Here is a 22,360-nt window from a genome sequence, read left to right on the forward strand (position 1 = left end):
ATTTTATTGTATGTATTAAAATTATCTGAAAACTTATATAAAATAGTCTTTAAATTTTATAGATGAGTTAAATTTTTTATTAAAAATAATAATTTGTTAAAGGTAAAGAAATCAATTTATTTACATCTCATAAATAAAAATTAATTTATATAATATTTACACCAAAAAATAATATATATAATTATAAATTAATAGAAAAAAATATACTATTAATAATTTAATTTACAAAACTCTCCTAAATAAATAAAATAATTTCAAATATCTATTATAAATAATAATCATTTATTATATTTAACATTAGAATATGCATACTAGACATAGCAATCATATGCCATGTTCTTTTCATTATTGTAATTAAATATGAATCTAAACAGTTCTTATTGAGCCCAGAAGCTTGTTCTACAGCCCAGTGTAATGTGTAATTTTGTGAATCAATCATCAAAATTGAATTGAAATTTTGTTTATGTCCCAAAATAAAAATGATAAAAAATCTATAAAAAAAACTATACAAAACATTCAAATAATGTCAACTCATAAAAAAATTTAGATTCATATTTAAGATAAATCTATAATAATAATATATCCAACTTAAATAAATATATTACTCTAGGAATATACCCACCTTAAATATATTACATATGGAGGAGAGAGAGAGCTTGTCAAGCCTCCAACAAGGTGAATGAGAATTCTGAAGTGAGTAGCGTCCAATAGCTAAGTTATAGGTTTAGTACTGGGAAGGTTCTGCTCGAATCAGAGCAATGATTAGGAATTTGTTACCAACATTCATCCTGCCAGATCCAAAACATAGGTTTAGTACATGGAACCTTATGCTCCAATCAGAACATACTTCACAAGAGTAATAGTGTATTCTTACACTCCGTTCCATTGCATGTTGTTGTCATGAGAAAGAGAAAGATGTGGGTACTGGGTAGTCGATGTGCAGCGTCTGGGAGCAATCAATTCATCCGTAATATGGCGCCTAAATCTCCGACCTGTAAAATGACATTCAAGCGGAGCAGGATTTATATTGAAGTTCACAAGTGTAATAGTGTATTCTGACACTATTACAGTGTATATAATTTTTCTCATGATTTGATTAGTTATATAATTTTTCTCATGATTTGATTGGTTATTTTGATGACAGCGAGTGTGGTTACGATTACTTGGACTATTCTTTGTTTCTCAATGTATGTGGACTGAGGACATACTCTTTCAACCCTCGACCATTTCCATTCGGTGCGAGCAGGAAATATATAATTTTCCAGAGCATTGATTATGTGTTTGATGACAGTGAGTGTGGTTACGAATACCTACACTCTTATGTCGATTTTGGAGTGCGCCATTTTCTATGTTTGGATTGTTTTTTATTAAATTTTGCGACATCGAATAGGGTTACGATATGATAACTATGGCTATGCCCTAACATTCTGAAACTTATATGCATGTGTTGTACGCCAAACGTTAAGATCTTTTCGATTGTCATATCGCCGTTTTAACACGCCTGGGTGGGAATAAGAATACACTATTACTCCTGTGAACTTCAATATGTCTCAAATATCCTCCTCCTTCTTCTGATTGGAGCACAAGGTTCCATGTACTGATCCTATAATTTGGATCTCGCAGGATGAATGTTGGTAACAAATCCCTAATCGTTGTTCTGATTGGAGCAGAAGCTTCCACCTTCTAAATTCTCATTCACCGTGTTGGATGCTTGACAAGCTCTCTCTCTACTCTATATGTAATATATTGGGTAGGTTATGAGAACCGTTCATCAGTTCATATTTAATTACAATAATGATAAGAACATGGTGTGTCATTACTATGTCTAGTATGCATATGTTTATATTGAAGGTATTAGAACATAATAAATTATTATTATTTAAAATAGATATTTGAAAATGATGGTTTTGTAAATTAAATTATTTAATTATGACATGGTTATATATTTGTTTATTTATTTATTTATGAAATGTAAATAAGTTGATTGGTTTGAATTTAGTTTTATCAAATTATTACTAATTAAAATTGCCAGTGTCTATTAAATTTAAAAACTATTTTACGTAAGTATAAAGATAATTTTAACACATTAAAATTTAAAAAATCCAAATATATTTAAAAGTGTATTTAAAAATTAAAGCTCTCACATAAAGAGAATAGACAATATTCTCAATAATATTTGAAGATGGATTAAAAAAAAAAATCAAACAAATGTGTTTTATAGCCTATTAAGAATATCATAGTGTATTATGTATATTAAAAATATACTAATTGCTCCATTAATAAGTAAAGAGGTTTCCATTATGGTTGACAAGTGAATGAGGAAACTTAAAATTTTGATGGGTGGATTTAGATAATAAAATGAAAATTTTCTAATATATTTAAAAATTATATAGAACCAAAACTTTTTATAGATTTATTGATAAGTTTAGGAGGTGGTAATTTTGGTAATTTGATTTTTTTTAAATAAAAATATTTTTTCCATAAAGAATAAATTTTGTGTTTCTATTTAAAAGAGTAAATGTTTTTTAAATAATTTTGAAAATTGGAAAAATATTAAAATATTTTAATTTAGATAATTTGAAAATATTAAAAAAAATAAGATTTTTTTATTTATATGATTTGATATATTTTCTTTTGCTGAAGCAAGAGACGTTCCTTCTATAACATTAATCCAAAAATAATGTACAAAGTTTACAACTATCCACCAGGCATTGTGGTCTCAGAACAAGAATGTCAACCGCCTAGGGTATGGTCCCCCCACCCATTACAAATAACCTACCAAACCTTTGGACCACAAACTAAATTTTATCCGAAGGAATGGCCAGACTTTTGAAATCCAAGCAAATACCCACACCATCGCTCACCAAACCAGCCTCTTTAATCGCAACTGTCCAGTCTACTTTCTCCATCCGACGGCTGAGGAGAATATCGCTCCGAGAAGGCGCACGGTACTTAACCCCCCGACCCCACAAAACTGCATGATCATTCCTAATCGTTGATCCAAACCTCGAAATCCAACGGATGATAAAAATATCGCGCTGCTTCATGGTACCGAACTTTAGTGTGCGATGAGGGCGGTTAACCGTTCCGGCCCCCTGCCACATGTCTGATGCTGTATAGGATCGCTCCCAAATCGCGAAAACCGCTTCCTGTTTAAGAGGGGAGTGATCAAACAAATACCGCCCAGTGAGGGGATTTGTCTCCCGAAGATTGGAAAAAGGAGTAAAACGGCCGCCGGAAAAGACTATTCCTGCCTGTGAACCATAACTTGTCCCGACATACCCTTTTAAATTCAACTGTCCAATCTGCTTGCCATAACCAATGGCATTGGAGGAAATCACGAAACCATTATGCATGACGCTAAACCCCCGGACCCACCAACATGCACGATCATTCTCATCCATCGATCCACCTTGATTAATCAAATGGACCAAGAAAATATCGCACTAGTCAAGTGGACCAGATAATAACGCGCAATGAGGGTGCTATTTGGCTCCTCCTCTTGGCCACTTGTCACTAGTTGAATGGAATTGCTCCCAAAACTCTAAAACCGCTTCTCACTTAGATCGCTTGCAATAAACCATCAACTGCTCCGAGAGCAGTATAGTGTCAATCGCGTGAGAACTCAGGGTATTGTGCCTGCCGAAAAAAGCCAGAATCCGACCCCTCGCACTAATCTGACCATGCCAATCCTCCCACCAACACTCCGCTGACTAGGTTATTCCTTTGGAGCATCTGTTTCCGAAAATGTCTGGGATGGAGAGGCCGATGGTGAACTGCCTTCTGCCAGGAACAGAATGAGAAAAAGGCCGAAACAAAAAAATAATTTTAGTCATCTGGAATCAACCTCCATGTCTCTGAGTTGAACCACCCTCCAATCTTCCTCAGCTTGGGCGTGACAAAACGCCTTTAATCTATCCTGAGTCATATCTTGTAATTCCATTTTGACTTTACCCTTAGTACAGAGAACTCCTTGATTAGCTAGAATATCCGCCAATTCACTAGCCAATCTTCGCACATGATTAAAACGAACTGTGCAAAGGCATTAGAGATGATTCTAAATCCTTTGAAAGACTTGGATCAGCCTCCAGTGTTTAGAGACTTTTTCAAGTGCCGTGCCATCACTGATTCTCTTGACCGAATTAATAGTTAGCTCAGAGTCAGCTTCAATAATCACATTTTGGCGGTTATCCTGATTCATAAAATCCAGACATTGTTCCATAACCATGAGCTCCGCCATATTGTTAGTGGCCATTCCTAAATGGTCGTGAAAGATGACAAGAGTGCTGCCATTTTCATCCCTTAACACCCTGCCAAAACCAGCAGTCCTCAGGTTACCTTTTGAAGCTCCATCAATATTGAATTTTAAAAAACCCTGTGGGGGAGGGTGCCAGATATCTTGTTCCATGTCCATCTTCGCAACCTTCCTTTGCAGGATCTGAGGTATGTGTCCTTGCATACCCAGCTGACAAAGAATCCTCAATTCTGCAGCCGAGGGAGGGTTCTTAGGGGGGTTCCGTACAGAGGTGCGAACCATTTCCCTGATCTGATTTAAGATCTGCTCCAAAAGTTGTTGGGGGGGTCTTTTTTCATTCTTGAAGATTATTTTGTTTCTTTCTTTCCAGACATTCCATACAATAAAGCCTGGTATAAGAACCCAAGCAGTGTTTAGAAATTCGTAATCTGGAAATTTACGTCTCCACTTGGTTAGGGTGTTGATAATACACTCTTGGTCTCTGTCTATCTGCAGGAAAATGGTAGCAAATGCATTCCACAACCAGGAGGTGAAACTGCAATTATTAATAAGATGCTCCATGGTTTCCTCTTGATCACCACATAGAAGGCATCTGGAAGGCCCCAAAACACCTCTCTTCTTGATGTTGTCCCAGGTTAAAATTTTCTTATGATACACTAGCCACATGAAAAGTTTGATCTTCATCCAGCCTTGATACCTCCAAAGATTCAACCAAATCCTGTCTGGAGCCTAGGAGTTTAGCTCAAGGAGTAAGCGTTTTGCCTCCTTAAGATTAAAGGAACCCTCATTGTTGTTGCCCCATCTAAGTTGATCATGCCCACCTGTAACTAATATCCTCCTTTGTTCCACTAAATTCCTAAGCTTATTTGCCTTTTCTTTTAAAGGGCTGCCATCCCTATAATCCATGTGCTTCCAGGTTCTCCATTTTCCTACACTATTGGTTTGATCCCAGAAATCATTTACCCTGATTAATCCTTTAGTGTCTGTCTCATTCTTGAGTTCCATAAAGTCCTCTGTAAATAGTATAGGTTCCTGTTGCCATTTATCCTCCCAAAATAAGGCTAGATTTCCTTCTCTGATCTCCCAGAAGCTGTTCTTTTGAACTAATTCTCTATTCTCCCAGGCCTTGTTCCAGATATGTGAGCCTTTTATATTTCCAGACATTCTTATGTGATCACTATAATGCCAAGAGCTAGCATATTTTCCTTTCCAAATACTAGCCCATTGTGCCTTTGGATCTTTGACCCATCGCCACCATAATTTTGCCCCTAAAACCTTGCTAAGAGTCTCAGGATCATCCAGTCCAAGTCCCCCATAGTTTTTAGGTTTGCAGATTTTATCCCAGGCCACCAAGGCCCATTTCTTTCTTTCCTCCCCCTTACCCCAAAGAAAGTCTCTTTGAATGGATCTGAAATGTTGCAAGACTCCTTTTGGTGCTGGGATGGCTGATAACATGAACATTGGGATAGCTTGAAGAACAGCTTTTGTGAGGACCAACCTTCTAGCCAAATTTAAAGATCTTATAGTCCATTTCTTGATTTTGTCCTACATTTTATTAATCACTGGCTCCCAAATGCTCTTGTGCAAAGGTTTAGCTGTAAGTGGCACTCCCAAATATTTTGAAGGAAGGATATCTCTTTGAAAGCCCAAAATTCTGGAAATATTCCTCTGAATGGCAATATTAGTGTTAAAGAAAAAAAAATGATTTGGAAAGGTTGACTTCCATACCTGAAGCCATAGCAAAGTCACATAGGATTTGTTTGTATGTGAGAGCTTCTTTGACCATGGGTATTCCTTGCAGCATGGTATCATCCACAAATTGTTGGTGAGTTAAGGCCTGTCCATCATCTGAGAGATGGAGACCTTTAATCTGACCTGTTTCTTTTGCATGCCTGATAGACCTGCCCAATCCTTCCATCATGAGGATGAAGAGAAAGGGAGAGAGTGGGTCTCCTTGCCTAAGTCCTCTTGAAGGAATAAAAATTTCCGAGGGAGAGTCGTTAACCAGAATAGAAAAGCTAGCAGAAGTCACCAGGGCCATGACCCATCTAACCCAGTTGTGATCAAACCCAAAAGCAATAAGAAATTTCCTAATATAGGTCCAATTTAGCTTATCATAGGCTTTTGCTATGTCCAATTGCATAATCATTCTTGCCTTCCTATTGTTGGACAGAGAGTGCACCACTTCATGAGCTTGAATGATATTATCAAGAATTTGTCTACCTTCTACATATCCAGATTGTTCCACAGAAACAAGAGAAGGAAGGAGAGGTTTGAGTCTATTGGCCACCACCTTAGATATTATCTTATAAACCACATTGCACAAAGCTATGGGTCTAAACCTGTCAGGAGTTTGAGCCAAGTCCTGTTTTGGGATCAAGGAGATAAAGGAGGTATTGAACGCCTTCAAAATGGTTTTATTCCTCCTGGAACCTTCGACTATATCCAGAATATCCTGTTTGACTATACTCCAGCATGCTTTAAAGAAGTCCACGTTGAAACTGTCAAGATCGGGTGCCTCGCCCTTTTACATTTCCTTAAGGACCTCACTAACCTCCTCTTCATTAACTGCCCTATTAAGGTTGAAATTGTCCTCACTAGACACCAACCTAGGTATATGTCTTGTAAGAACCCTGATGGACTGTTCTTGATCTGAAATGGTTTCCTTTGCTATGTCGCTAAAGTGCTGAACTAGCACAACTTCAATATCTTCATGAGAATTGAGAACATTACCACCCTTGTCCTTGATCGAAGAAATCCTATTATGAGCTCTATTCGCAATAGTGGATCTATGAAAAAATATGGTATTTCTCTCCCCCTCTTTTAGCCATTGTACTCGAGACTTTTGTCTCCAAAATATTTCCTCTTGTTTACATAAACACTCCCAGTCTTGATGATATTTGGAAACCTGATCACTTTTATCCTTATCAAAGCCATCCATGATAAGGGCTTGGTTGAGTACCTGCATTTTGCCTTCAACAGATTTTTTAACTTCAAAAATATTGCCATATTCATTTTTGTTCCAATCTTTAAGCCTGAGCTTGATGTGTTTTAGTCTTTTTTGGAGAAGGAACATTCTTGAGCCCTGAATGTTCAAATCTTCTGCCCACCAATTGGCAATGTTGCTTATGAAATCTGGGTGGGAGAGCCATATGTTCTCGAATCTAAAAGGTCTATTCCTGGGGGTTCCCATGCCCTGAACCTCCAGTTGAACTGGCCAGTGATCTGAGCCTCCAAAGGGGAGAACTCTAGCTATCATTTCTTTGTCTATGAGCATAAGGTCCTCTAAAATTATGAATCTATCTAATTTAGAGGCCACCTGAGACTCACCTCCTCTTTTGTTGTTCCAGGTAAAGAGACCATTACTTGTTACAATGTCCACCAACTTCATATTATCTATGAAGGTTTGAAAAGCTAAAGAATCTTTGCTTGTAATTTTGGTCCCCCCTTTCTTCTCCGAAAGTGATTTGATCATGTTGAAATCACCCCCTAGGATCCATGGTAATCCTGCATGTCTATCTCTGAGATCCTCCAGAGAATTTAGAAACCTGAGTTTATCATCCAATCTTTGAGGACCATACACATTTGTTACCAGGTAGGTTTCCTTATCTCCCACAGGCTGGATGACCACCGATAAATAATCCCTAGATGCCTCAGCATCTATAATGCTAATTTTTTGGGGATTCCAAAGAGTGAGTATACCTCCTGCAATATTCTCTGCTTTGACTTCTAGAAACTCAAATCGATTGAGCCATTTTCTATGGATTTCTTTTATTTTTTGAATGGAACATTTGGTTTCCTGGATGAAAATCACATCTGGAGCTACTTGCTTCATTCTATTACTCAGAATTCTTTGTTTTCTTTTACTACCTAGACCCCTAATATTCCAAGAAGTGAACTTCATAGTTAAAGATTTGTGAAGGAGTAGCTGGTAAGGTCTTTCATCTTACCTGAATCTATCATAAGCTTTCCACATTCCATCAGTAGCTCATTCTGCTTTTTTCTACCTCTTTTCTTTCCTGGGTTTCTGGGTGCTAATCCTGGTGTGTTTTTCATCGTTTTCACACCTTCGCTACTCTGCTTATCACTATTTCTTTGTCTCTGCATCCCTTTGGTTTGGGTTTTCCATATAAACAACTGTTGCACTCTAGTGAACTCCTCTGGAGGTAACGAATCCATGCCTTCCCTGGTTCCTTGATCCAAGAACCCTTCCAGATCTAGGTTCTCTTTCTCAAGTATTTCCTGTAGTTCCTGGTCCTCTGTTTCCATCTCACTCTGGGTCATTTCATGGTCCATCTCCAGCTCTGCTTCATTCATTATAGGTTCTTTCTGTTTAATATTTTCTTGTGCTTGATCACTATCTTCCTCTTTCCCCTCCTCCACTAGACTTCCTTCCTTTGTCTGGTCTGCATTTGTATTCCCGTCCTCCTCTTCGAGGACTTGAAACCTGTTCTGACTGGATTGTTGTCCTCCTGATTTTTGTGTCTTTGGCCCCCTTTTGCTTCCTTTTTCCTTATGTGCCACTTTGTGAAAGCTTTCCTCATCTTTCCTTGTGTTAGCTTTACTCTTATTCTCCATTTTACTGAGAGGGAAATCTCTGAATAGGTGCCCATGTTCATGGCATTTGCGGCATCTGAATGGTATATGTTTGTAATCTACTGTTTGAACCCATTCCTCATCATATACTTCCAAGATAACTTCATCCGGTAGAGCTCCAGAGAGATCCATCTCCACACATATTCTAGCAAAGGAAGTATACTTTCCCCTTCTAGTGGCCTCAGAAGCTTTGACAAAGTGTCCTAACTTATTTCCTATAACTTATTTGCTATGACGATCGGGACACTCTGCTCACGCTGTTGAATGGGAAGGCACCTCTGCGTGTAGGGAAGAAGGATTCCCGTGGCTGGGGAGATAAGTCTAGAACATATACAGTAGTGTAGGGGTATAAATCATTGCAGGAGTGTCCACATGTTCCACCAGATCCTGCTGTGTGGAAGGGTCTATGGAGTTACAAGACCATCCCAAAGGTGGACTTTTTCTGTTGGTTGTTATGCCACAAAGGAATTCTTACTGAGGACAGGTTAAAGAAGAAAGGATTCCATGGACCCTCATGATGCCAATTGTGTTGTGACAGCGAAGAGAATGCCCACCATTTAATGTTGGAATGCAAATACTCAGTAGAAATATGACATAATCTCTTGAGCCATTGGAAAAGAGTGTTTATCTTGCCAATTTCTATCTCTGATTTATTTGCAACCTAGTCAAATTTTTATCCAGAAACCCTTTCAAAAAATGAAATCTTTAAGGCTGCTTAGCTCTCCTTGCCAAAATTTATCTGCTGGCAAATTTGGCTTAAGAGAAATAGAAGAGTTTTCAGAGATGAAGGGCAAAATTCGAAATTCATTATAATCAAGATAAAAAGTCAATGGAAAGAAAGTATGGGTGAGCATTTGTCGGATTCGAACCTAAGTCAAAAAGACTTAGATTGGGGCGCTTCGTTGGATCTCCATTTCTCTCGAGAAATAAGGCATCACAAGGAAAAAAAGAATGGCAATTCAGAGGGAAGGAGAATGAACTATCAGAATGGCTCACCAGGAAATCCAGGCATACCTTGTTCTTTGATGGGGTAGCGAAAGGAAACCCCGATATGGCAGGGGCAGGAGGAGTTATAAAGAACAAGGAAGGCAGAATTGTGACTAACTTTGCTTGGGGATTAGGGTACTCCACAAGTATCCAAGCTGAAGCCTGGGCACTTCTTCAAGGTCTCAAGCAAGTCAAGGCCCTTGGCTTAACAAAGGTAAATGTTATTAGAGATTCTCAGTCCATTACTAAAGTCATAGTGGAGAATTATCCTCCTGCTGATCTTAGATTAGCTAGAGTGGTGTCAAGAATCAAACTTTTGGTGAAATCTCTTCAGTCTATTAATTTCTTTCATGTATTGAGGGAGAAAAATAAGGATGCTGACTCGGAAGCCAACAGAGCGGTGCCTCTTGCAGCTGGCTCTCTCTTGAGAGATGGGGTCGAGGAGTGGGACTCCATTCCATAATCTTGTTCTCATGTTTTACTGCATTATACTAAATCAATTTGTTTGTGTCCATAAGATAGGGAAAATAACGGAAATAGATTCTCTAGTTCCGAGTAAGAAACATTGGCACCCAAATCTTGGGGCCTTTGATCATCTGGTGGAAGAAAGTTCATGGGCTTGGCCTGAATTATTGTAACCGATGAAAGGCATTTTAGCCACAGTTCTAATATAAACCCATACCATTCTTGTAAAAAAAAACTATTTTAATATGTTCAAATTCAAAACTAATATATATACTTTCTTAATTTTTATTATTCAAATATTTATTTCATAAATAAATAAATATTAAAATAAATTATAATTATTATTTTTAAAAATTAAAATATATAAAAAATTATAATTTTTTTTTATGATAAAATTAAAATTATTAATACTATAAACCATAATTAATTCTTAATTCTTAACCGAATAAAAACTTCAAAATAACATCCCAAAAATCTCTCTCATACCCTTAGTTTCCTATATAGGAGTTCCCACTCAAACTCACAGCAAAGACTAAGGACACTCAAGCCATCATGTTTCTTTTAAATTAGATATTTTCATTATTATAAATGGAAAATTTGAATTGCAATTTTAAGGTACGTGGCTTGTTAACTATATGAATTCCCTGAAATCGTTTTAATAAACTATAATTAAGAAATGACCTATGTTAATGGTGTGTGAACAGTGTGAATTCACTCAAATCGTTTGAAATAGACCATCCTTTACAATATTACAGGCTTTTTGTAATTGGCCAAATTCCAATGCCATAATTTCATCACATAGTTTTTAAAGAAGGGAGGGCTAGTTCGTTTTGGAAGTATTATGGATTCTTTTTGAGCACTGATACCGTCACATCGAAGTTTTAATCGTCATCACCAGGATGTCTATGGATCAACATGCGCTGCAGCATACGCGCAGCTCAGCAGAAATCAAAACCAGGCGAGAGGCGTGCAAACCAACCCGCCCGATCGTCACATCATACACTTGAGTGCATAATTTCATTGCATAGTTGTTTCAAGAAACAATTCAATTATTATTTGTACACAGCAATTTATTCAGATAAATAATTAAACATAGATATTCAATATTCCGATCTATATAAAATAATTCAAATTTTCATATCAGAGTTTGCTTATATTGTTGAAATGTAACATATAATTCCTAACATTAACCATGGCTAGTTTTACCAACTCTCTGTGCCGGTTAATACTGCGTAAATAGAGATTGTACTCGTTGTGAAATAAAGTTTGATTGCGCGCTTAAATGTCTTAACGATGTGGTTGATTGATTTTTCCTATAAAGCTGAACGAAAATCCTTTAGCATACTAAGGAGGTTGACGTACTTCAACATGTGAATTGTGCTGTTGCACAAGTTCATGCATAACATTAACATTTATATGTTCGTAGCACCGGTTTATGTTTAATATTACCATTTAAATATGCTTTATGTTATGGGAGGTGAATGTATTATATTTTATTTAAATTCAATATTTATAAACAAAATGGCGGAGAGGTAACGAGAAATTAAGATAATTAATCAATACGGTGTTCTATTGATTATCTTAGAAATTCATTTTACAATTTAGTATGAGAGATGTGTATGACAGTATTTATCCAGTCAAAAAGTTCATTCTACAACTCAATATAAGAGAAATGTATCTATATTCAACTTGGAGTTGACAAGTGGTTATATATATTCAAAAAATTAATATATTTGTTTGGTTGTTTAATTAAAAGCATTATAAAACATAAATAATCTCACCTACTGAAGAGAAGTGGTAAAAACATTTTACTCACTCTCAACTATAAATAAAATATTTCACGTGATATATAATTAAAAAACAAAAATGAATATACATGTTTGGTTTGTTTAATTAAAATTATAATAAAACATCAATAATGTCACTCCGTGTCAAATTTTTCACTCTAAAAGAAGTTTTCAAGAGATTTGATCCCTCTCCGCTCTTCCTAAATTTGTGGTTAAGATGGATCTATACTAGTTTATAAATCACATATTTATACATATAGTTTCTTCTAAAAATATATATAGATAAACCTTTTGAAATATCTCGAGAGGGATTACCAAGATCTAGATTCAAGATTGGTGTGGGATGGAGTATTTGATTGTAGGTTTATATGAGAATATGTCATAGTATTCATATTCCCGAATATTGTTTGGAATCTAGATTCATCTTTAGAAAAAAAAAAAATATTATTATTAATAGATATGGGATATAATATATATATATATGCAGTAAAATTAGTGATGTGAATTCTATCCATTGATATAGAAGTAATTATCTCTATATATAATTTATGAAGAGCAGTTCAATTGATGATTAATATAATGTGAAATCTAAAAAAATATTGAAAAATCCAAGATTCAAATCCAACACTTCAAATTAGAAATATGTTAAAGTATTTGATCATTTAAATGTGAATGGATCCGAAAGTCATTTTGATCCCAATACAATGCAGTCAAAATAAATAGAAACTGATATTTTAATCCTTCTCATGGATCATTTTAAAACATAACACGTACGTAAAACATTCAAATTAATCATTTTGAAATATAGCACGAGACAGCATCAAAGACCCCTCTGCACCAGGCAGGAAGGCGTTAAGTTCTGTATCTTTATTACAGTTTCCTGCGACTTTGAAATAGCAGAGACATAACTGCAGATTCCCAGAAATATGGTCTGCACAGTTCACAAACCTATCCCACATTAACCAACTTGACATGAGACTGAACTATCAACACTCGACCTGCAACTTCGAAATAGTTGAGGTATATAGTTGAAATCGTTGAAAGCCATGAACCATTCTCAGAGCTTACTTCTGGGCAATAAAACTTGAGTGATGCCAATAATATAAAGGTAATAGAGGAAATGCAAACCCATTTAGTCCATGAATTTGAATGCTTCCTGAGCATCCAAGAACATGGATGATCTCACCTGCTGACCATGGTATGCCACTGGGAAAGGGCACTCCATAGTGTGTGCAGTGAGATCAGTGATGGAATCATCATGAGCGTCTGGGGAAGGGTACTGCATAATGTTTGCAGTGAGATCAGTGATGAAATCATCATGTGCATCCTGCTGCATAATTCTCAGGCGCGTGATCTCTGCTTGTGCCAATGCCAATTGGGACTGGAGCTCTAACATTTGCTTCTGCAACGAACATATTGCACCCACACAACCATATACCGGGTCTCTGATCCTGGCATGAGCTTCGTAAACCATGCTGCTCACTGCATCGCTTCTTTGATTCATAGGAATATCCTGTTTCACATACACATTCAAAATAGTAAAATCAGTTTTATATCATAGAAATTCGCTATATATTAAACAAAATTTTTCGGCAGATATCAGTAGAGAATTTTTTGGTTGACGAATTTCGAACCAACAAGTGTGGTTCATTATGTGGTCTGGATGATGAACTACACTTATTGGTTCGAAAAGAGTCGGCTAAAAATTCTCTCATGTAATCTTTCTCAAAAAAACACTTTGTTTAATTCAAAAACTTTGTTTAATTCATTATAAAGAAATCTGCTATATACTTATTTTTTGATCGGATCAAAAGACATTTTGATTTAAATTTTGAATTTCATGATATCTGCTATATACTTATTTTTTGATCGGATCAAAAGACATTTTGATTTAAATTTTGAATTTCATGATATTTATAATAAAGCATCTCATGGTTTACCCAAAGTATAATAAAAGGATCTTTCAATTGAGCTACTCGGCTCACCATAAAATTCCCTAACAACTTATTCATAATACATGAGATTTAGATTTTACCTGCAACATTTTTTGAACGTTACTTGCTCCAAATATTCTGTGAACGGTTGCAAACTTTAGAGGATCATCTCGAGGGAAGTAAGGAGCGAAATTGCATTCTTTTGAACACCTCCGCCTCAATAATCTGCAGGCTGCGCATGGCGACATAACTTCAGTCAACTTTCTGCAGTCTGCAGACAATTTCCCTACTTCATCCATCTCTGCATATCATTAATGGGGCTCAGGGTCGTGAGAGATTTGGGATGTTAGACACCATGGGCTGCATACATTTATAATGAAATAATGGCATAGTGTGAATTTGAGTCTGGAGTTGTCTCGATGGTTGGAGCCCCGATAACATACAAATTGTTTTCACGTGAGGCTCACCGACAGCAGCCGCAATACCGAGTGGACAGAAACTATACTGGATCACTGTTAAGGCAAATCAGATCGTGGTTATCTTCGCTCATTCCAGAACGATCCAAACGGTGCCTTCCAGATGAGGATTTTCAGTGAGGCAAATCATTTATTCAGAAGCTCGTACATGGGGCCGCACCTCCCTACTTGATAGCATTGATTAATTATTCATGAGTTGGTACAGTCTAATGTCTAAATTTCTACTCCAATGGGAATAATGTCTAGGTAATCCATGTGTGTGTAAAGTGGCTAGTTTTGTGCTTAAAATACTCAGTTCTGTTTTTTTGGTAAGTGTGGTGGGATGATATCTCTATCACGTATAATATATTATTTTAATTTTTTAATGATTTCACATCAAGAAGTGTTTTTATAGAGCATTTTATATCTATAATTTCGTGGACTATTTTCTTTTTTATATAGTGGAAAAACTATTATAATTTAGTGGTTTGACCATGCTGATTATAGCAATCATTTGCTGCGATTACCAAATGTAGGTTGAATCATTATTGTCATCCAAGGAAAATCATGCCACTTGTAATTACCTATGGTGCAAGGTTTTTACTTCTTCCAAATGCTTAGTCTTGAGCCGTTAACCCAGTTATACAATTCTTAACTAAGTAAATAAAACGTTAAACATACTCCAAACCCAATATAATAACTAATTATACTCCTAGACTGGTTTATTTTTATTTTTATTTAAAATTTGGGTTTTCAAAATTTTAATTTAATTAATGTAATCCATGAATAACATTTTATTTTTTATTTTTATTTAAAATTTTGATTTTCAAAATTTAATTTAATTAATGTAATCAATGAATAACATTTAAGTAAAATATCCATTTTATATTATTAAGATTAATATTTAAAAACAAATTATATAAATTAATTATATTATAATTTATTTTAAATTATTATTAAAAAATAGTATATGAGTTATATATTTTAAAAATTATAAAAATTAATTAGATTATAATTTATTTTAAATTATGATTAAAAAAAATAATATATGAGTTATGTATTTAAAAAATGTAAGTAAATACTTTACTACGAAAGGTTCAACCTCATTTTATTATAAAGATTTTTATAATTTGAATAGATTTTGTTATAGTATCATTGGTATGACTCACTAATATAATATGTCCCAAATATACAGTGACTTATATTTACATGACTTTAGGTTCATATAATATTTTTTTAATTAATCTATTTAATTAAAAGCCAACAAAGATGATAATTAATTTTGAAATATTATTTTGAATATCTATGTTTAATTAATATTATTTTTTTAATTTTTCATTAATAATAATAATAATTTGAAGAAAGAGTTTTTGTCACTGCATGGTTTCCATATTTCGATGCCAATACAATGGTGGTAACAAGAATGTGAGTATGGTTTTGTTTGCACAATGTCCCTTTACATTTCTGGCACCATAAAGTGCTAGAGTGCATTGGAGATGTGCTAGAGGGCATTGGAGATCTATTAGGGTGTTACATAAAGATAGGTTCACAAAGAATTGAAGAACAAATCTACACTATCTATTAGGGCATTACCTAAAGATGGATTCATAAAGAATTGAAGAACAAATCTACACTTTAGCTAGAATATGTGTGGAGGTGGACCTTAGCAAATGATTTTTGGATCGTATTCTCTTGACACATTACAAAGAGTGTTGGACTCAGTTTTTAGATTTTGAGAACATGATGCGGAATATGCTGAGAAATAGGACATCTACAAAATACATGTTCTGATGCAACCCAAGGGATGGAAATTCTCTCAACAACAACATGAAGAAGAGAAGGATGAAGAAATGGACTCCCAATACCAATGAAGAAGCCCAAAACCCACAAGAAAATGTAGAAAAGGGGGGAGATAACCATGAAGTTCCAAAGGGGTTTTAAGTGTCATCATGTATGTGAAAATGAATGAAGATAAGTCCACTTCATCCCAAGGAGAATGACAAAAGGTAGTAAAAAAGAAATGGAGAAAAAAGTAACCAGATTATTCCATTTCGGAATAGTATTCTAGTCTCTGTAAACACCAATTTCAACTGACATGATTGAATGCATGATAAACTTTTACAACATGTAATTTTGTTTTAATTAATAAAATTACAATTTTTCACTACAACTAATAATAATAATTTAAAATAAATTTACTATTTAAATAATATTTATCATATTTTAAATTTTGTTGATTTAGATGTATTATAAGATAGCTCTTTGGATCACTATCAGAGATTTCATAGATATTATTTTCAGACTCCATTCGATTCGCCCGCAGCTTGTTATGTATCACAAAGATATTTCGGGGTGTCTGCAACTTGCCATTGTCTTTTTCAAGGACAAGAGTGGTTCATAGTGTCTAAATCAACGACTTTCGCATGCAATATATTATTTATTTATCTGACGAAAGTGACTCTAGTGACTCTACGTCAAGCTCGAACCCTATTTTTAGAAACTGTAACCTGATAGACAAGGTTGTTACCAAAATTTTAATAAAATATGGGTGCGCTTTACGTACATATACATGTATTGTGACCGTGTCGGCGTTTTTCGAAGATTTTGCTTTTGAATTTTTTATTTTATCTTGAAGAATACTTATAAAAAATAATAATAATATTTTTATATTTTATAAAATTAAATTTTGTTATATTTAATTGAATATAGAATAAATAAATAAATTATATTTTAGTAAGTATGTGTTTTGGATTAATCACATTAATATTGTTTTTTATATTTATATTTTTATTATTGGAAAATGTTTTTTTATATAAATATAAAATGTATATAAAAATTTTCTATAAATATATATTTTTGAGTCAAGTGGTTTCCGTTCATCAAAAATTACATCAAGCGGTTTGAGAAACCACGACCTAATTTTTGCCCACTGAATTTATCATCTATTCTACACCCTGTAGGCATAAATATATATATTTTTAATAATAATTAAAATTGATATTTTTGTATTTTTATATATTATATTATATTATTTTAAATTTTAAGAGCAAGTCACAAGTAATAGAAATTTATTTTAAATGACAAAATAATTTACAAATAGAAAAAATCAATTTACCTAAATAATAATAGATATAGATGGTTATTATTATTATTAATCAAAATAGTAACATATTTATTATATTAAAAAATTAAGACAATTATTTAAAAAATTGAATTCATTTAAATAATAATTCATTGACATGATTATTATTATTGTTTTTTATTAAAATAATAAATCATTTATCATATTAAAGAGTGTAACTATTATTATAGTAGTATACAAAAGCATAAATTCAAAAGTTTATTACATAGCATAACTCTTTGTAATAAACTATAACAAATACATTCTAGAGATTTTTCTATATGTAACTTGTTTTACAAAATTTCATAAAACCTTGACAAATTAAAAGAACATTTAGTTAATGAAAACTATAAAGGTAGGGGAGTGTTGCTTTTCCATATTGAGTGGATGAATGATTGTTTTTTCTTGAATTTAAATTAATAGAAATTGTGTTGTTCAACATTTTAGATAAAGAGTCCTAATGAAGATTAAGCACAAGGTTTATCAACATATTACATTTGGCTTTGGCTTCTAGAATATCCATCATTTGTTTTTGTTAGATTAGGGTATGTGTTTAGAGAATACCATTATGGTCGTTTTCATGCCTCTTGGTAGTGATTAAAAATGTGAAGGTTCTATTAGATTGGATATACTCTACATGTTTTCTTAGAGCCTTGTTGAGGTTCGGGATTTTCTCTTTCTCAATAATTGCACACACAACATTGGACTAGATTGTCCACCATCCCAAAGGTAAAATGTTGAGATTAAGCCATTAGTGTGTCATTGTACTATGTTGATTAGATCAAAACCATAATATAATTGAGTTCCCTTCCAAAATATTTTAAACTTTGCTAATTGGACAAGGTCTCTGCACTAAAAAAACTAGATGATCTACACCATAAAATATTAAGAGAGGTAAGCCTAGAATTGAAGTCTAACTAAGTTAAGGATGGATGATGTCTTAATAAAAAACTATTGAGCAAACAATGAACTTGTGATAAGAGACTAGGCACAATTGAAACACACTTAGAAATATAACCTAGATCAACAAAAGTTATAAAATATTCTCATAAAAGCTACCCATAATGTCAGAAGTGCCACAAAACCAATACCAAACTATAAATACCACCTTTCATCAAAACAATTTCAAACTGTTCAAATCCCAAACAAACTACCGAGTGCTCAACAAACTACTTCCTTGAGTATTGATGCCTAAGAATAATGATCATTCTTGTCACCAGTTCCATTTCTTTCACATTATAAAATATCATAATGATGCATCTTTCCATGTTGATGTAGTGAATAACAATGATCCAGATAGTGTTAAGTTTAACATGCAATATAAGTTGGTGGTCATCCTTGATGCTCTTGTCCCAAAACAATGATGATAATTTGCTAGATACACTTGACATGAGACCATGTTAACAATCAATTCAGTGAAAAGCACCAGGTTGATAATAAATTAACACTAATTGAACTATTCTTTTATACAAAAGAAGAAGATATTCTCTGTTGTTGTTGCCTCAAATGTAATACTTTGAGATTCATAAAAATTCCCATACCTACAAAGAAAACTTAACTTATCTAAATACTTAATATTCTTTGATTAAATTATATTTATTTTAATTTCTTTTACTTAATTAAATTAGGGAAAAGATATAATATAAAAAACAAAACACTTCTTTAAGATGGAGGTGTTGGTCGCTTGACCGGATTCTAAAAGGAGGAAAAAACATAAAAACAATGATCGTGAGATGAATCAATTGTCTCCGCCAGCGATAAGAGAAGTATGACATATAATTGGGAAATGAGGTGAAGGATCTAGTTGGTGTCCAACTGGGAGCACGTGTGAGGTTGACAGAGTGGTGTGGCTGACGTGTCCTCGTCCAAACTATCAACTTCACATATTATTAAAGAGAAATCACGAGGTGCTCATAATTTCATTATATAAATGTAATAGGTATATTATTGAACATTCACATTGAAATTTCAATATTTCTAATTTGATATAAGTGTAAATTGGAATTCATATATAAATAAGAATCATGATATATGTCGATTGTCATACTACTTTCAAAATTTGTCTTAAGGCATCTCTAAACAAGAACTAGGAAATTTTAAAATACTAAAATAAAAATAGCTAATAGTGAACAATGGCTTCTTCAAGCCATGTCATCAACATCCATGTCATCAATGTCACTCAGATCTTCAGTTAGCATGCTCTCCAGGTAGGAATCACTCTCATCCTGAGGCTCCTGCTCATTCATAGCAACTAGAGGTAGCTCAATAAGGTCATCTGATTGTATCTCCTCGTCCACACACATAGCATCATCTATGTATTGGTCTCATCTCTTGCAAGGACCCTCCTTGTACCTAGGGTCTTTTCGAGATATGAGATGAAGTGTGTTATGAATGTACACTAAGTTCTCTATCTTTTTTGTGCCCAACCTATTTCTCTTTAGTGAATTGATAAAGACATAAGCACTACAATTCCTCTTGCAAGATGAAAAACTAGCTACCTAGAATATTAGGGGAAGCCCATTAAATTAATTAAAAATTTAAAAATAAAAACTAAAATGAACCCCAAAAAACCTGATTTTAGGGCTCTAGATACCCATCATCAAAATTCTCCGTACCTATCAAGACAAAAACCCAAATTTTTTAATAAAAAACCTAGTTCTTCATAGAAAAATTAGGTTCTTATGATTTTTTCTCAAAAACGCCCATACCCCAATCCAATACTTAGGAACTAAAACCCCCAATAACTAAAACCCATGACAAATTCGAGAACCCCAACCCGGGTTCGCAAACTCGTACAACATACAGAATTATACACTTAAAATGTTTCTATTGAACGTAGAAATGGCATATACAACCGGAGTTGGAATGGGATTTGAACCCTCATGGCCTCCAACAAAGTAGTAATTAGTGGTTGTAAATGAATTATATCGCCTCCTGCAAAGTAGTACTTGGTGCTTGTAAAATTAATTACTTCGAATATATTTCCATTATGGTGGTAGGTCGTTTTCACCGTTAATATTTCTATAGATTTATGAAAGGTGGGTAATGTTCTACAATAATGAATATAATGATTCTCTTGGCATGTGTTATTTAAAAATTTTAGTTTTGTTTCCAAAATGTGTTTATTTTAATTTAAGATTTATTAAGTTTTAAGAGATTAAATTTTTTAAGGTGTAAATTTTTTTCTTGATGTAAAATTTAAGAAAAAACTTGCATTCAAGAGATTTGATCCTTCTCTATACTTGATACATCCCAAATTAAGATAGGTCTATGTTAATTTAATTATTAATATGATAATTAATACTTACAATTTTTAATTTAATTATTTTATTTTATTTTTATTTTTATGTAATTTTTCCCAATCAGAATGTTTAGATAATATAAGGTAACACAACATGAAATTACAATTTTTTTCCATATTGAGTTAGAGAGGGCCTCTTGGAGCAATAAATGTAATTATAGTTATATAATATTATTTTATATTAATTTTAAAAGTTAATTTAATAAGATGAATCATCAAGAAATGTTTTTCATAAAAGTTATAAGTTCAAATTTAATCGAATTTTTTGAGGTTGCCAACTACTACTACAGTTCAAGGTTGAGCTATGCTCACTTGATATTTTGCGGAAGAAATTGAATCTAAGAGTTTTTTTTCCTTTAAAAGACACTATTCCTTTTCCTTGGAGAAGTAGACGAGGCAATGAATTGTTTTACTAATATCAAAACACCTAAATATTATTTTATATAATTCCATAAAAGGTGTGAGATCTTACCTATGACCAATGACTCGTTGAATATATATCTATATATATATATATATATATATATATATATATATATATATATATATATATATGCGCCAAGTTAAAAAAAATGAAGTACAAGTAAAGAATAAGGAAATGATAGAAATCAATGTTAAGTGTTAACATCATTAGAGAAAAACTAAGATACCTACACTGGGGAATTTTCAATCTCAAGCAAAAAGAAAAAGAAAGATATTCATGTTTTTCATGTACATTATGCACATTCAATACTTGGGCATAAAATGTGCTTCAATTTGGAAGGATATAAGGAGGTGAGGTTGTGCCATGTGATTGTGAAGTTGCCATAAATGGCCTCAAAATATAAAGCATTAAACCATATACATCATCTTGAAGAGGAAAAAATTAGATCAAGGAACATTAAAGGAAATGTGGAATTAGAGAAGGTTAAGGTAGTAAGTGGAACTTGAAAAGTCAATTTTTTTTAGATACCGTAATTTTGTAGTAACTGATAAAAGCAAATTGATAATCTAAGTGAATATATGAAATGGTAAGCATATGGAATAGAGACCTTAAGGATTTGCATAGGTGATATCAACAATTTATCCATGGATAAAGTAGATGCTTTACAAACTTTTTTCAATAATTGTGTTGTTTTCATTTTTCAAAAAACTTCGAGGTGCGAAGATAGGGAAATCCTTGACACACTTCAGTTTTATAGGTAGTGTTTATGTAATCCCCGAGATTATGAAAAGAGAACATACATCATCTAAATTGAGACTAATGTGAAATTTTATCGCTTAAATAATTCGAAGAGGAGAAATATTTTCATAATTGTTTTACATTTTACTCCTGTTTAGTGTCTAATGTTTTATAAATGCTCAAATACATATCAACATTACCCTTAATTATACTTGGTAAGGATAATTAAATTTTAAGTTAAAGTCATATAAATTTTAATTGGACATTTTAATACCACATTAGGTTGTATGCAAGCAA

General features: G+C 33.4%; 1 protein-coding gene and 1 pseudogene across 1 annotated transcript; one reads left to right on the top strand and one right to left on the bottom strand.

Moving 5' to 3' along the window:
* Positions 1 to 9,902: 9,902 nt before the first annotated feature.
* Positions 9,903 to 10,301, top strand: LOC149151337 (uncharacterized). The gene has a single exon (XM_089443129.1). It carries the CDS (start codon positions 9,903 to 9,905, stop codon positions 10,299 to 10,301), a length of 399 nt encoding a protein of 132 aa, XP_089299255.1.
* A 2,609-nt stretch (positions 10,302 to 12,910) lies between these two features.
* LOC149151338 (LOB domain-containing protein 4 pseudogene) lies at positions 12,911 to 14,272 on the bottom strand (annotated as a pseudogene).
* Between the last annotated feature and the right edge of the window lie 8,088 nt (positions 14,273 to 22,360).

Source organism: Pinus tabuliformis, chromosome 9 (genome assembly GCF_031772625.1).
Source record: "Pinus tabuliformis cultivar Carrire ecotype Pingquan chromosome 9, CPIR1, whole genome shotgun sequence".
In the NCBI taxonomy this organism is placed as follows: Eukaryota; Viridiplantae; Streptophyta; class Pinopsida; order Pinales; family Pinaceae; genus Pinus; species Pinus tabuliformis.

Coding starts and splice junctions, on each gene's coding strand:
- LOC149151337 (XM_089443129.1), top strand. CDS start 9,903: ATGGCAGGGGCAGGAGGAGTTATAAAGAACAAGGAAGGCAGAATTGTG.